The sequence below is a fragment of the Chelonia mydas genome, chromosome 1, assembly GCF_015237465.2.
Source record: "Chelonia mydas isolate rCheMyd1 chromosome 1, rCheMyd1.pri.v2, whole genome shotgun sequence".
Classification (NCBI taxonomy): Eukaryota; Metazoa; Chordata; order Testudines; family Cheloniidae; genus Chelonia; species Chelonia mydas.
In genome coordinates this window covers 219,688,543-219,705,231 of record NC_057849.1, presented here as the reverse complement: position 1 = coordinate 219,705,231, position 16,689 = coordinate 219,688,543, and the positions used below count along the sequence as shown (strand labels likewise).

General features: G+C 42.0%; 1 protein-coding gene and 1 long non-coding RNA gene across 15 annotated transcripts in view; one reads left to right on the top strand and one right to left on the bottom strand.

The window, feature by feature from the left end:
• Positions 1–16,689, top strand: part of FAR2 (fatty acyl-CoA reductase 2) — a 212,669-nt gene that overhangs the window by 195,079 nt on the left and 901 nt on the right. For all 7 annotated transcript variants that reach the window (XM_043530394.1, XM_037913744.2, XM_037913779.2 and 4 more), the window contains 3 exons: positions 8,209–8,380; positions 12,355–12,484; positions 15,397–15,524. In XM_043530394.1, the coding sequence (XP_043386329.1) occupies positions 8,209–8,380; positions 12,355–12,484; positions 15,397–15,524 (430 nt within the window). The remainder of the gene's footprint in view (positions 1–8,208; positions 8,381–12,354; positions 12,485–15,396; positions 15,525–16,689) is intronic.
• The window catches only part of LOC114018782, an 84,019-nt gene continuing 82,852 nt past the window's right edge, over positions 15,523–16,689 (bottom strand). For all 8 annotated transcript variants that reach the window (XR_006286256.1, XR_006286262.1, XR_005227585.2 and 5 more), the window contains one exon: positions 15,523–16,689. This is a non-coding gene — a long non-coding RNA (uncharacterized LOC114018782).

Sequence of the window (16,689 nt, the reverse complement as noted above, 5' to 3'; positions counted from 1 at the left end):
TCTTTGTAAGGAGCCAGATCCTGATAAGAGATTAACCTCGTAATAGGAGCAACGCCTTACCTAATTTCACTGTCTCTGATGTGTCATTTTGCTGTGGAAATAGGGAGTACCTCACATTTAAGTATTAAATGGGAGTGACTGTAGACTGTATGACTCTATTGGGATTTCTTTCTTGAGACCAGTTGCATGTTTCTTTTATGAGTTACATTTTCTTTTCACCAAGCAGTTGAAATAGTTCATAAGAATGAATGAGCTGCAAGGAGTGCCAAACAAGCCTCCAGGGCCAAATTTATCCCTGGAAGAACTCTGGTGAAATCAAGGATGAATTTGGCCCATTCGGCATGGCTGTGAAAGTAATGGCCAGCCCCTCATCAGACATAAACTGGCATAACTCCGGTGACCCCAATGGATCTGTGCCAGTTTACACTGAGAAACTATTTCTAAATGTTTTTTCCCCTGCTTTGGACCAAATTCTGTTCGACACCCATACAAATATACAGAAATTAATGGAGTTACAGTGGATTTTCAGTGGAATAGCAGATAGAAGAATTTAGGCTAAAACGTGTTTTCTCTAAAACGTTAATCTTTCTTTAGTTCTCTTCTACTTCCCGTACTCCCTTGGTTGATTCTAAGGGCTTGTCTACAGTTGGAAATTTACTGAAATAGCTATTTTGAAATAGTTATTTCAGTGTAAGCCCCTGTCTCGACACTCTTATTCTGAAATAAGAGTGTTCATAAATGGGGACTTATACCAAAATAGGGTAATAATTATTCTGGAATATGTATTTCACTAAATTTCCATGTGTAGACAAGCCCTAAATGTCAGATTTTCCAATTACTTAAATTATTTTATTCCTTTTCCAAATAACAACATAACATTGAAAGTATATTTGTGTCTCTTTTCTATTATTGTTATTATTTATTATTATTGTTACAAAGTCTGTGCCCGACAGCTAAGCATTAGCCTGAAGTAATCTCAAAGCAATTTGTTCTGCTTTGCTGCAATTTAGGTCTGGCCAATAAAATCAAAGTGGGTTAATCTTGCTAGCTGCAGCATACTCAGTATGTTCTGAAACTTCCAGTCAAAAGCAGTTATTTAAAACAGGCTATAATATGGTTTTCTCTGTGTGAATATTAATGAATTTCAAGCCATCCAGTTTTCCCTTGATGAACTGAGATGGGCAGACTGAGTTCTGATTCTGACCCACTGAAATTCTAAATGGACTTCTAGAACTTGCTTCTTCCTTTTTTAAGGAAGGAGGAAGGCTGTCCTGGTGTCATTTCAGCAAATCTATTGGGGTTTTATTTGTGCTCAGGGTTCTTTGCCTGCCCTGAACAACTTTAATATGACCTCTTGTACACATCCATTATGATGAGTGCTGGATGAAATTTTTTGGCCAAATTGCCAAAACATGTGGGTGGGGTGGTTGGGTTTTATTTTAGTTTGTTTGCATGTGGGTTGGGGTTTTTTTATTTCTGAAAACTGCAGATTTGGGTCAGCTGAAATGTTTAATGAATCTGTGTTGAATTACTTCAGTTGAAAAACACTGAAAAAAATTCTGAAAAAGTCAAAATATTTCAATTTGATATTTTCAAAATAAAACATTTTGATTTTTTGATTTGAACCAACTTTTCATTTTGAAATTTACTTGAATTTGTTTTAGGCCCAGATTTACCTCTTTTCCACACAAACCTAGTGCTTGGACACTTATTACTAGACATTATTTACAACAGAATTGGTGTACAAGGTTAGAGAAAATATTCTAAAAATTAACGGTCTCTTTTGATGCTTCTTATACCAGTGTCCTTATATGTCCCGCATTTTACATCCATCACATATAGCGATATACATGTACTTATCTACATAATGGCCTTGTTGTACTGAGAGCTATAATACTCTTATACTGATTTGGGATTTTGAACTGTTGGGGCTGATTTTCAAAAGAGCTCAACTCCCTCCCATTTATGCATGTAAATAAGGTTCAGATTCTCAGAAGCGCTCAGCATGCAAACCTCTTTTGAAAATCTAGCTGCTTAATCTGACCCCAGTTGTGAGTACTGAGCACTTCTGAAAGAGCAACATGCCTAGGCACACAGAGGCTAGTACACATAGTACATATGTCAATGCAGCCACCTCAGTGAAATAAGGGCTATGGTCTCCCCAGTGTAAGTCTTGAGAGAAAGAAGTTAAAGGCAGGAATTAAGCTACCAGATGGAATAAGGTGGTTTCAATCATAAATTGGCCACAGCACCAGTTATGCCAATTGTGCAGAATGCTTTTGTATTTTCCACCAGTCACCGAACCTCCCTTCATTGAGATTTTCATGTAGGTCTCACAGCCATCTCAGGCATTTACTAATACAATACAAGGGTGATGTCTGCCTCCTGCTTTTCAGCATTTTCTCTTGTGTCTCCTCTGCCATTTGTTGAACATGATTTCCACATCAAGAAGAAAAGCACTGCAGCATGCTTGTTGCGGTCCAAATACAAGACAGAACAAGGCTTTAAGCAAGCAAGCAGGCTGGTCTGCCTTGTCAGCTTTCCACCCTCTCTTTTATTCTTTTTCTCCTCCTGCGCATTACATACTCCAACAGATAAAAGGAATACACTGGCTTTGTTTAACATTCTTATTTACCAATTTCTATCTACCGCATTCCTTGCTCTCGGGCCTTGAGCCCAGTCCTGGGACGCTTCCCACGGTTCATGTCATCTGGGCGAGTTTCCAAGGTTCATGCCCTTGAGAGGAGCCGTGTGTGCACTGCTCCTACACAACACTCAGGGTGTGCCCTGAATGTTGCCAAGTGCATGAACCCTGCATGAATCCAACACATGCTGCAGCTGTTTTGGTAGAAGCCTTAATTAGTTAACACAGAGAAGGCATTGCTGATTTGCCCAAATTCCGTGTATATGTGATTTGAAATGACAATGGCTGCATTTTATAACTATAACAATGATTTGTCTTTTTTTATGACAGCCAAAGATAGCAAGAGTAGAGGATGGAGGACTAAATAAGTGACAAGTAACACTTGTGAGTTTCCATTAGGAAAGGGAGAGGCTAAATAAACTCTGAAACTTGAACACTGTTCAGGACTTAAAGAGCCTTATTAAAAAATTCTCCTTTAGGGGAGAAGGGACAGAGTTCATGGGATTTCCCACCTGATCCACAGATTCATTTATGGGGTAAGCATCTCTCTTATGATTATTTGCTGAGCACCAACATGCTTGACACTGTAATTAGCAAAGAGCCGGCCTGGACGCTGCCTTCAGCGCGACACCCAAACACAGCCTTCTGTTCCCCAGGGTTGGTTTATATCCCGAATTTTCAGTCTCCACTACTTGGCAAGATTTTTTTTTAATAACTAGTCAAATTATACTAAAACTCTTCTCTTCCCAACCCACCCTCCCACCCTTGTAATAATTCCAAAGTGGGATTAATGAAGAGGGAAAGATAGCAAGACAGGAATCTGGAGCTTGATGCATGCCTGAAACATGGAACTATATTTGCTAGCATTCAATGGAGGAACAAATGGCCAAATATAGATTTTGAATAGCCCAAGTGTGTTCAGGAAAATTCACAGAGGTAATTATGGTCAAGTATAGCTGCCCTTGTCTGAAGTACAAAGAATAAGGTTTCCCACACTTGTAAATACCATGGAACCCATTTGGTTTCCACAATAAAAGAATTCACTGTATGTTGATGATGAAGCTGTTTAGAAGAAGTACTCCCGTGCATTGGGCCTGATGAGCTCTATTTACCACTTTACTCCCATGTTCAAGAGGTGCCACATTGTATTGTTATCATCACTATCACCTGGATTCTGAGAGGTAAGGTGGGTGTTTTCCTTCTTGGGTTTCATCACAAGGTTCTGCAAGCTAAATCAGGCACTAGGTTACAGGAGGTAGCTCATTTGTTTTCAAATTATCCCCTCAGTTACATGTGGGCAAATCCACTTGAAAATAAAGGATTTCCCCAGGTCTAAATATAGTAAACAATTGTCTTGTCAATGCAGACAAACAAACAGAAGCCTGAGCCGTCTCTCCTAGCTGTTCTGGCTCTGCAGGACTAACTGAGGTAAAAGGCTTTAAATGTTTAGTCAGAAATGACTCTGAATACACTCAAGAAACAGGCCTGCTGAGTGAGAAGGTGCCCTTTTCACATTGCCACTTTTCAGAGTAGAACTGGTGTCAATTCCTCCTCAACCTTAATACCCTCTCTTTAAAGATTTTTAAACTATGTCATCAGAAGGAGTTTTGTCATCCTGTGGTTAGTGTTTAGTGAAAGACCAAGATGAAAATGCTAAATTCTCTGAAGCTTAATTCAGATTTCTCCACAAAACATCATTAATGTTAACCCAGCTAGTTTACGCTGCCCAAGTGAGACTCTCCCTAATGTAAATCCACAAAAGCAGGGAAAATAAAGAATGAAATTATTCCTACAGTGTGTTACCTGCCAAGCTACATAGCCTATGGAAAGAACACATCAGCCCCAACCCCTCCTGCATATCTCTCCACCTCCATCAAAGCCAGGAGAATGCAGACATAATTAACTAGGACTATTAATTTGCTTGTCGTTTACTTACTGTCAGTGTTGGTGACTTGGAAATATTGTAATAAAATGATACCTGTTTGTAGGTGAAAACTGAAGAAGTGTGTGTACAAGTGTGTTCACTTAAAATTGTTTTGGTTTGAATTAGTGAGGGTTGTGAGTACTCCATCTGTCAGAGGATCAGGTCATTCCCTTACCAGAGATTTGGCAGTCTCAGGGTACATCTTGGACTCACCAGTAGCTGCAGTAGCTCATATTATTTTTTTTAATCTGTATTTAGCTCAGAGGTTGAGGTATTTCCTTGCTGATACAGACCTTGCCACAGTCATGCATGTTTAGTTCCAAGTGAGCTAAGGGCAGTGTTCTCTATTTGGAGCCACTCTTGAAAACCACATGGATGCTTCAGCTAGTGTTGAATGTGGCAACTTGCCTGCCAAGTGGATTGGGTTAATTTGAGCACCTGTGTTCCATGCACTGCACTGGTTTACAGTGTGCCTCTGAGTGCAATATAAGGTGATGGTTGTAGTCATTAAAGCTCTATATAACTTGAGATCTGATTGTCTTTAGAAACCATCTCATTCTCCAGCACCGTAATCACAGCTGGTTTTAAATGAAGCAGTTCTGCTGAGAGTCACTAGAATTGAATTTCTGGGGTCAAGCAGGTGTTCTCAATGGACTTGTTTTGTCAAAGCCCAAGTTAGCTAACTCAGCATTATTGTCAGACCTCATCTGTTTGGCCAAAGCTTTGTCAGATATGAGGCATTTTACTCCCCCCACCTCTGTGTGTCATGACTTTAATTGATGCTCATTTGGTATGTAATGGGCTGAGATGCCACAGCAGTAAGCAAACTGGAAATTCTTTAAAGAAAGCATGTTAAGAGCCTATTTACTGGAGTCTGTAATATCGTCATATGTCTGGCTCAAAGTGGCAGGCAAAGTGCACTCCCCCATTACTTCAAAAGGTCAAGTGCATCAGATCCAAATGTGCAGAATGATAACAAGGAGGAAGAGCCAATTTTAAAATTCCAGCTGTCTAGAATCCATAGGACTTTCGGCAAATTGTCATTATGGACCTTAGTACTGCAGAGTTGGGGTGCTAGCTTTTGTGTATGTGCACCTCTGCTATGCTGTATCAAACATGTTTATGTGTATTAGGGCTTCCTTGACTGGATGAGCTAGTGGAGCTGGTCTCTCAGTTGATAAGGCACAAACCTGTGCTTTTTTGGAGCCAAGGCTTGTGAATTATTTTCCCTAATTGCCCAAGGGAGCTGTACTGAATGTATATGGCCACTCGTGTTAGCTTCTGGATACATATGGAATTCTGTAAAGAAAAAAACAATAGCCTCACTCTAGAATTTTCTACCAGACTAATTTCCTATGCTTTTGCAGTTTTGTTTTTGATTATGTAATACTATTTATCTCTCACTTCCACCCTTTACTTTTCTCAGTGAATGAATATATGGTAAAAAGACGCATCTCCACAACAAGAGCATCTCTACCCTGTGGCCCACAAGTGAACTATAGAATTACAAAATAAAAGGAATAGTAGCTCTGATTAGGCAGTTGCAAAACAAGTTTGAGGAACATTGGACTTTAGCCATTAAGCTCCTTGTAGCATGTTGGAAACAAAGACAGACAACACTGATCTCAAGCTAAAATTATACTGTACTGTTTGGGTTTTTTTAAATGTTGTGTCTGACTCCTCCACCTAGCAAAATCTAACCGGCATCTGCCCAGTCACAGACTACATTCCTACATATGCTTAAGTAGGAATAGCACAGTGATGAACAGACCATACGATACCTAGCAGAGGACTGTCCAGTCACTAAGTCTGGAATCATCCGGTATGAGGATGGTCTAGAGATAAATTGTGACTGTCAGCATTTTGATTTGGATTTCTATTTGTGACATAAGCCAAGTGAATAAAGCAACAACAGGAACACAGTTCCATGTGGTTCCCATCGAGAAGTAAATTCTTTTGGAGGTATAGGCAGCTGCCTCTAGTCCCAAGGGTCAGGAGCGGTGACAGTACAGTGACTCTGTGCTACCTGGGGATTCCCTCATATAGCAGGTCAGAGGATCAGCCCTAAGTATTTTGTTTCTTAGGGCTGGTGTACATTACACAATTAAATTGGCTTAACTACATCACATCACTCAGGGTTGTGAAAAATCCACATCTCTGAGCATCATAGTTAAGCTGACCTAACCCTTAGTGTAGATAGCACTAGGTTGATGGAAGAATTCTTCTGTTGCCCTAGCTACTGCCTCTTGCAGACATGGGTTACCTACGCTGACAGGAGAACCCTTCCTGTTGGTGTAGGTAGTGCCCATACTGATGCACTACAGTGGCACAGCTGTACCATTGTAGCATTTTAAGTGTAGACATACCCTTAGTATGTGATATGAATACAAAGGTTGCCATTTTAGTCTCATTTCTCAGGCACCATAGATTATGACTATAATGGAATTAACTTCGTTGTTACATAGACAACAAATCCCACAAAAGTCTGTGGTGTATATGATGATTGCAGTTAGTTACCCTGAACCAATTCTGCTCTGAAGGAATATGATGAGGATTTTTTAGACTATACAATACATAGATGATACAGATCTGCTAATTGTTTCTTCTCAGTACAACGCAATACATGCACTGGCACTTTTTTGAAAATTATTGAAGTTCTCTTTTCTTAAGAAATACAATCATAGTTTAAAGTTAATAGGTCAAATTTTGCTCTGAGTTATATGAGAGTAAATCTGGAGTAACCACTGATATTCATGGCGTACCCCTGGATTTACACCGCTCTATTTGAGAGTAGAATTAGAATTCACTGTTGTTGAAAGTTTGAAGCTGAAACTGGCTCCCTCTTGAAATGTTTCCTCCATCATATGTTGTTTCATTATGGTAGAGTTGCTCATAAGTGTTGCCATTAGGTTTTAGTTAAGCATTTGTTTTAAATAACTAGCAGTCCAGATTCATAGATGTTTAGGGCCAGAAGGTTCATTAGATTATTTTATCTGACCTTCTGTACAATGCATGCCAAAGAATGTAATCCATTTGCTCCTCTATTCAGCCCAATAATTTGTGTTTGACTAAAGCATATATTTCAGAAAGGCATCCAATCCTAATGTGAAGACTGCATATAGACCTGAATCCTTCCCCCTTGATGGCAAGACTGCCATGGAGTAGGACCAGTCCCTCAAATCATAATGAATGACGGGGATTTTTGCAAAGAGATTTATGTTGTTAAAAATGTATAAATATAAAACTGATCAAATTTTGGGCCAGCTTATCTTGTCATCCTCTATTTTTAAGGACAGTGGAAAAGACAGAGACTACATCCAACATACATTTGTGATAAATATAACAAAGGCCATGCACGAGTTGGGACATATGTAAAGTCCCGATTAGTGGGCTCTCATTGTTGATTTTTATATCTATAACACCATCACTTCTTTTTACATATGTATATGGTATGAATTAATCAGCATGAAACAGCCATCTTTCTCCTCTGACAAAATGTAAATCATATAATCCAGCTATTTCCCTACACCTTATTACCTGGTAGTATTAATAGATCTGAGCGCATTGATATGCTCATGGCAGCCTGTTCTAAAAGTGATGCATGTCTAATTCAAAACATCTGTTCTCTGTTATCTTACAGGATACTATGTCATATCCACATTCAAAAGGAACCCCCTTGAGCAGGCCTTCAGAATACCCAGGGCTCAGACAACCTCAAACCACCTGATAAACCAGTACTGGATAGCTGTCAGTCATAAGGCTCCAGCCATGCTCTACGACTTCTACTTGAGGTTAACAGGAAGAAAGCCCAGGTGAGAAGTTGCGCTACTCCATATATTATCATACCTAAAAATATCAGAGAAGGGCTCTAACATGTCCTGAGAAAATCAGCCCTACAGTATCTGTACTCGCTTTAAAGTTCTTGGTTGTCTTCCTTTCTCCAGTACTACTCTTGAGCCATTTACTCAAGAAGAAAGAACTGAACCCCATTTGCTCAGCCCAGCATACGGTTCCCAGCTCTCACAGCTTTCCTGGGAGAGTCTTAGATTTTCAATCAGACTCAGCTCCATGGAGTTGATCTCACAGTTTGTGGTTTCCCAAGCTGCCAGCAGGTCAGGAGTGGCCTCTCCCTCTGGTCCCACTACCAGAACCCCACAAAGAGGAATCAGGTCAAGCATTGAACAGCAAGTGTGGGTAGACAAAAGGGTGGTGCCTCAATCCTTTACTTTTATTGTCTGTGCTTAAACCTGGCCTTGTTGCCATGCATACACAAGCTTTTGATCACTGCGATATCCTGTTGTTACTTCAGTCTATCGTGAAATTGTGTCAATGCATAAAGACTCAGGCTTTGCAATGTTCAGAGTGTTACCACACAGCTATTTTGACCTGTAGGTCAGTGACACGTCCAGCAGGTGACAACCCGCATACAACAGTCTGACAGTTGGAAAAGTGTAATGAGTGTTTGAGTGTTCATAAGCTCTGAACTGCATTTAAAAAGAACATTTACACTTACAGATGATTTCTGAGCATTGGCAACGGTGTGGCTAAGCAAAATGAAGGCATCCAGGATCCTTGTGTGGGGGACCCCTATGTAAATAATATAACAGCTTCTTTCCTGCTTTATTACTTGTTTAACAATCACAAAAGAAACAGTGGACCAGGCCAGCTGCTTTGGCCCACTCAGGCAGCATATAGCTGGTTTAAGCAGCCATCTGTAGGGAAATCCCTGGATGGCATAGAGCTGCTATAGCAGCTGTGATGTTACCCTACCCCCTGACATGGCTGAAGGAAATGGGCCATACACCTAGAGCCGTAGTTATCCCCAACTTCAGGAATGGCCCCTAGGAACCATAGAAAACTGGGCATAAATTAGAGCAGTGCAAAAGCCTCTAGGCCAGTGGTGGGCAACCTGCGGTCCATCAGGATAATCCACTGGCAGGCTGCCAGACAGTTTGTTTACATTTGCATGGCCACCCATGGCTCCCAGTTCACTGTTCCCAGCCAATGGGAGCTACGGGAAGTGGCGTGGGCTGCAGGGACGTGCTGGCCACCGCTTCCCGCAGCTCCACTTGGCCAGGAAAGGCGAACCGCGGCCACTGGGAGCTATGGGTAGCTGTGCAAATGTAAACAAACTGGTGGCCTGCCAGCAGATTACCCTGATGGGCTGCGTGCGGCCCATGGGCTGCAGGTTGCCCACCACTGCTCTAGGCACTGTAATGCAAATAACAGTAATAAGTGCTAAATATAGTTATTGCTGGTGTTACAAATGACGGCCCCTTTCAGCAAGATTGTTGCCACTAAGTTCATAAATTATAAAGTCAGAAGGGACTACTGTGATTATCTAGTTTGATGCCCTACATAATATAGGCCGTAAGACATCCCTTCAGAAATGTCAGCTATAATCCTAAATTTTAATTTCAAATGATGAGAAGTACCTCCCAGATCTCTCAGCTGGGCAAACAGGACACAGCCTTGCATTTAAGAGTTCATTGAGTATTCAGCTGAGCCTGCCCCAGCTGCCAAACTCTCTCCTTACCCCTCCTCTTCACCTCAGACAAGTGCATATGTAAGTGCATAGGCATATGCAAATGCCTCCTGGGTGTGGTGTTCTGTCCCATCTAGTGGTACTGAGACAACTTAGAGAGAGAGTGAGAGAGAGAGTAATGAGTCTGCTCTACAACCTTAGCTAAGGGTCATATGGCTTTTAGCTCATGCAGTAGAGGATCATACGCTAAGCTCCAGAGGTCCCAGGTTCGATCCGGCCTGCTGACGACTAGGATCTGTCACTGTTACATATAGCCTTGACTTTCTTCCCACCACCCATTGCAATGTCTAAATCCAAACCTTCCTCCATCACATCATCTTGAATTCTCTCATTGTCCCTCAGATGCCTCTTCCAACTTTCACACCTTCAAGTAGTTCCTTTCCTTCACACAGCATCATGTTGCCTTCTCCTCTATCCCTGATGCTACATCTTCTGCTGGTCTCCTGCTCCCCAGCAAGTGCCCAGATGATTCAGATTCCCCCTTACCAGCTGTGGCACCCACCCATAATCTTCCCCCACAAACACTCAGTCCTAACTTCTTAGCCATCAACATGCATTCACTTTCCAGGTACCAGCCAGAGTTAACCTGGGTTGAATTGTTACTCTCTGTCAGCTGTTTGGTGGCTTGTGTGGAAGGATTTAGTGGTCAGTGTTCAACTCCCTGTGGACAGGTGTCCCCAAAACCCAGCCTCACCGTTGGTACCCTTCTTAGCATCTTCTACAGAGAGGCCAAAGAACAAAGGCCATATTTACAAGATGGGTGACTATCTTGGGAAACAGTGACTCTGAAAAAGATTTGGGGGTTGTGGTGAATAATCAGCTGAACATGAGCTCCCAGTGTGATGCGGTGGCCAAAAGAAGTAATGCAGTCCTTGGATGCATAAGCAAGGGGGAGCTCAAGTAGCAATGGAAAGGTTATTTCACCTCTGTATTTGGCACTGGTGTGACCACTGATGGAATACTGCATCCAGTTCTGGTGTCCACAGTTCAAGAAGGATGTTGCTAAATTGGAGAGGTTTCAGAGAAGAGTTATGAAAATGATTAAAGGATTAGAAAACATGTCTTCTAGTGATAGACTCAAGGAGGTCGATCTATTTGGCTTAACCAGGAGAAAGTTAAGGGGTGATTAGTCTATAAATATCTACACAGGGAACCAATATTAAATAATGGGCTCTTCAGTTAGCCAAGGAAGGTGTAACACAATCCAATGGCTGGAAGTTGAAGCTAGATAAATTCAGACTGGAAATAAGGCATAGATTTTTTAACAGTGAGAGTAATTAACAACTGGAACAACTTACCAAGGATTGTGATATTCTCCATTGTTGACCATTTTTAAATCAAGATTGGATGTTTTTTTCTAAAAGATATGCTCTAAGAATTATTTTGGGGACGTTCTATTGCCTGTTTTTTACGCAGGAGGTCAGACTAGATGATCACAATGGGCCCTTCTGGCCGAGGAATCTATGAATCATTCCTCCAGAAAAGGAACTCTGAGAGATAGCTACCAGACTCACAGCAGCTATGGTTGTGTGAGTGAAGGATTCTTGACATCTGTAAAAATCAGAGTGCTCTGCCATCAGGACCTTCCCATTTAAGAAAGGGGACATCACTTAGAGCACCAGAACTGTTCAAAACTGCTGCAATAGTACACAAGGAGACAGGGGGTCTGTAAGATATCCAGGACCTATGTTATGTGTAGACTATTATCCACAGTGAGGAAGCACTAAGAAAGAAAGGAAATGTACATATCTGAAAAAACTGACATTGTATAATGGATTCCCCAATTGGCAGACCTACCCAGGAATTAGTCCGTTTGTTACTGTTGTTTAGTTCAAACTAGTAAATTAGGCCATGGTCCTGCAACTGGCTCTGTGTAGGTACAGCCTCACGCTCATGCTGAGTCTCACTGAAGTCAGTAGTGATCTTCTCAGGAACCAGGGTCTGTCCCTGAGGAGCCAGCTACAGGATCCGGGCCTCAGTTGGAATTGCTATATACTTGCTAAGGAAGTTATCGGCCTGCTGAACAAAAGAGGAGGCTGCTGGATGGCTGAGTCCCAAAACTCAGATTCACAATAACTAGCAAAAGCAACTAAGGCATTAATCTCCATGGAGAAAACCTATTATGTGAAGTAGGAGAACCCTGCATGAAACTCCAATTTTCAGATAAGAGCAAATTCTCCTTATTTCATTATATGTTTCGCTGTGGCTCTGCACGGTTCCCACACCTCTGCACTATTCCAGGATGATGAAGATCTTCAATCGGCTGCACAAGTCTATGATGCTTCTGGAATATTTCACCTGTCAGTCCTGGGAGTGGTCTTCAGAAAATATGAACATGTTAATGGCCCAGCTCAGTCCAGAGGACAGGAGAGTAAGTATACCTGTTGCTAAAACTGCTCATATTCTCAATCACAGTTCTGTTTACCTTTAGTCTTCCAGCCTATTATATTTGAGTTATGGGTGAGCCTTTGAATAGCATCTTCCAGGGATGGTCAGCATTAAAAACACTTCCTTGAAAGAAAGAGAAATAATTTATTTCCCCCCAGTTTTGTTAATTAGACTCATACGAGCCTTCAGTTTCGTTTAGGAGGATGTTCTGCTTCTGCAATGCAACAAAGAAGGGATGGACCAAGCATTGAAGATGGCAACTCGGTGTTTACTCACCCCACCACTGTTCACTTCATGAAAGGTCTTCTCAATAGCTTCCCGCCAGTACTAAAACCCACAACTCTGGGGGACCTTAATCTTGTCCTCTCCACCCTTCAACCCAATGGTAACGTGCACCCTCTCACGTCTCTCCATGACGGTAATCTCCCTCGTGGCCATCACTTTGGCTCCGCAGGTCAGCAAACTAGCAGCCATGATGGCTGTCCCCCCTATCCCCACACTTTCACTGTATTTCATAGAGACACGGTTTCCTTGTGACTGCATCTCACGTTCCTCCCAAAGGTGGTCTCAGAGTTCCACCTCAACCAATCTATCCACCACATCTCCCCTGCAGACAAGACCCTCCATTCCCTCAACGTCTGCCATGCGCTAGCATTCTACCTCCACAGAACTTATGCCTTTCGCTTGTCAACAAGACTGTTAATTTCCATTGATGACTGATTCAAGGGCCAAGCCCTCCCCTCCCAATGAATCTCAAAATGGGTATCCAGCTGCGTCTGAGAATGCTACACACTTTCCAGCATCTCACCGCCTGACTGAATTACAGTGCACTCGATGCAGGCACAAGCAGCCACATCCAGCCCCCTCGCAGATGTCTCCTGGCAGGACATCTCTCGGGCAGCGATGTGGTGTTCAGTACATACCTTCACCACCCATTACACCATCACCCAAGAGACGGCTGAAGACGCTGCAGTGGACCGTGCCATATTGCAGCCTGTGCCTACTTCTTGCATCTTGGCACCCATCGCCATGCTGGCCGCTGCTCGATACTCACCCACATTTGGAATACCTATAGGGACCACAACTTGAAGGAAAAGATGTTACTTACCTGTCCAGAGACAACCTGAACCTGCTGATAGTGGGGGGACAGAGTGAGGGCAGTGGCTTCAGCAGATGTTACTGAGTCTGCTCAGTCCATGTGAGCATGCTCAGTACAAGCCAAGCAGCATTTCTGGAGGGACACATGACCCTGTGTGCCACCTGCCCACATGTCGTCTGTGCCTGTAACTGGAGGTTCTTGGAGATGTGTGGTCCCTATTTGTATTCCAATACCTGTCCTCCTTCCCCTTTGCTGCAGTCTGATCTACTCAGTGGTAAGAGAGTGACTGAAGAGGCGTTGACCCGCACAACCTAATATAACCTCGCTTGAGACATGAGGTGACTCATGCAAGTGCGGGTCAATGAACACTTCTGCAAAAATCTTTCCGATCCAGCACATGGTACTCATGTTTGGAATACAAATAGGAACCACATATCTTGAAGAACCTCCAGTTACAGGTCAGTAACCTCTTCTTTCCAATGATGTCAATGGGAGTTGGACAGGGCCGTAAGTACATTATTTTAGAAAATAGTACAGTGTCTTAGCCAGAGAAAACATACAGTATGAACAAGTTCTTGTTAGATTTGAGCAGCTGTAGAGCAATAACTGCAGGATGTCAAAATCTAATGTACTCTTTGCTGGTTTTAAGTATTTCTGCACATGAGTGGGGCAGTGAGGGAAAGATCAGCAACAGGGCTGAAGGAATACAATGAGCAGATCTAGGATGAGTTTCAAAGTACCTGTGGGGCTGTATCATATACTTGCAGAGAGATGGGGACTCAGTGGTCGAATAAAATTGGTCTAGTTCCTTGTGAAATACTCAGGCAGATCCCCAGTGTAGGAGATGTAGTACAAAGCCTCACAAGTCATGGAACCTCTACACTGTGAATCCAGCTAGGTAACCTTCCTGTTTTCTGTGGCCATACCCAGAATTCTCTTCTAGCTCACAGCCATGATGATGCCAGTGCTCTTGCACCAAGCTGAAAGGGTTGGATGGTCTTGAGAGTGAAGAGTTCTTTTCTGCATATCTTCCTTGAAAATACTTTTGTGGAGTCACATCAGCCATCTTCTTATTCATTCATAAAAGCCTGCTTCACAGTTAACAGTTCTCTCTGCAAAGAAAGCACTTCCTTTTTATTCTTATTTGGTTAAGCTGTTTCTTTGCTCTGTTAGACCTACAATCCCCTGAGAGCATTGCTGACACCTTTTCCATTTAAAAACTTGATCTATGAAACTAAATGTCATTAATCTGACAAACTGATGTCAAACAACTGAATAAACAATTTCTTGGATTTCTGGAGCTATAGATACTGAGAGAGAATGTAGCTCTGCCCAGCTGAATTACTGACACAGAGGGACCTGTTGATTCAGTGTCTGGTCCATTTATTTTCACTAAAAATATAATCCCAGTATGACACCAGTGAACAGGGACATTTTTCTGATGTATTCTCAATATGCAGTCTCTGTTCTAGCAAGATGGTTTGGTTTTTTGTAGTGACTCTACATTTACAGATAACCACATGCAAGACAGTTGGCAGGAAATAACTAGTTTTTTAAGGTCAGAGGGTTGTGAGTTGAAAGCAGAGCCAGGTGACTCTAATGAACAGTAGTATGATAGCGTTGGAGTCATATTTTTTTCATTGTACATTTCTTCATTGAATCTTGTGGTTCGGAAATCTTTAGGCTTTGTTCCGAGTGGAGCTCAGTTCAAGATCACAGCATGAAGTTGTACAGCTTTACTCTTACTGCAAATCGGACTGTGGCATTTAATTAACTTTCCTTTTCTTTAATTCCAGTTATTCAACTTTGATGTGCGTCAGCTGCATTGGTCGGAATACATTGAAAATTACTGCATAGGAGCGAAGAAATATTTGCTTAATGAGGACATGTCTGGGATTCCTGCAGCAAAGCAGCACTTACGAAAGTAAGCCATACATGGTCAAATGTGGTAACGGCCCCCAGCTGCCTTGGGTAGTTGTATCTAAGGGTTTTTAAGGCAAGGGTTTCTGTTTTAAATTGAATGATACGATTTCTGGGACGAGGACAGGTGAATAGAACCTGTGTCAAGTTGAGAATGATCTCATGTGAGATAAAAATGACATAGCTCCCTATTTACATCAGGTCAGGATCTGGCTTAATATTTCCTTGCCCATCTTGTGGGAAAAAACGGGGGGTTGGGCTGGCCTCATAGTCCAGCAGCAGCACATGATACTGTCATGGAAGTAGTCAATCCTCCTCACCGGTGAGTTATTAGTCACACACACAAACACACACACCTCTACCCCTAAAGAGGCAGAGAGGGGTTACAGATCTGTTGCTGCAGAAGTTCCAAAGGTTCATTTAGGACAGGAAAAAAGAAAGGCGTGAGGGGCAGCTTTGGATTTTGGGAAACTCCTAAAGGTCGATGACAATTTCCAGGGGTTGTGTAAAACTTTAAAACAGAATCTAGAAATACACTTGTAGTGGAGATTGAGGAGATTTTACCCTCACTCCCTGTCTCCCATTCCCAAATGAAATAGAGGCTTCAAAGTTGGATTTGATATTTTGGAACTAGAACCTATAAAGTTCTAAAACATTCTAAATTAAAGATCTTGGGTTCCTTTTTTCCAATTAAAAAAAAGTGTAAGCCCTGCTCATCTCCTCCAGACCAAATACTCAGAAGTGCCAAAGAACATGAAAACAGGGACACAGGTACTTCTGCTGAAGGACCAGTGTTATGCCTTTCAAGGAACAGCACTTTGCACTCTGGAAAACACTGGCTGCTGTGAAACTACAAGTGTAAGACAGGCTGTTGCCATTTCTGGGGTGTCACAAATGAATCATGAGTTTGTTGAGTAAATTTTAAAGATTTATATTCCTAGTTTCTAAGTGCTTCTATAATAAATCAGGAACATATAAACTACATAGTAACCCAAATGGGTAGCATAAACTCCATCACTACCAGTGCAAGCCAAAATATCAAAACATAGCGCACACACACAAAAGACAAAGCAATCTTGACCAAGCTACGTCACAGCTAGTTTGCTTTTGTCCTGATCCTCCTCTTGGCCAGACACTGGGAAAGTAAGAAATGGGTAGAACTGTAGAAT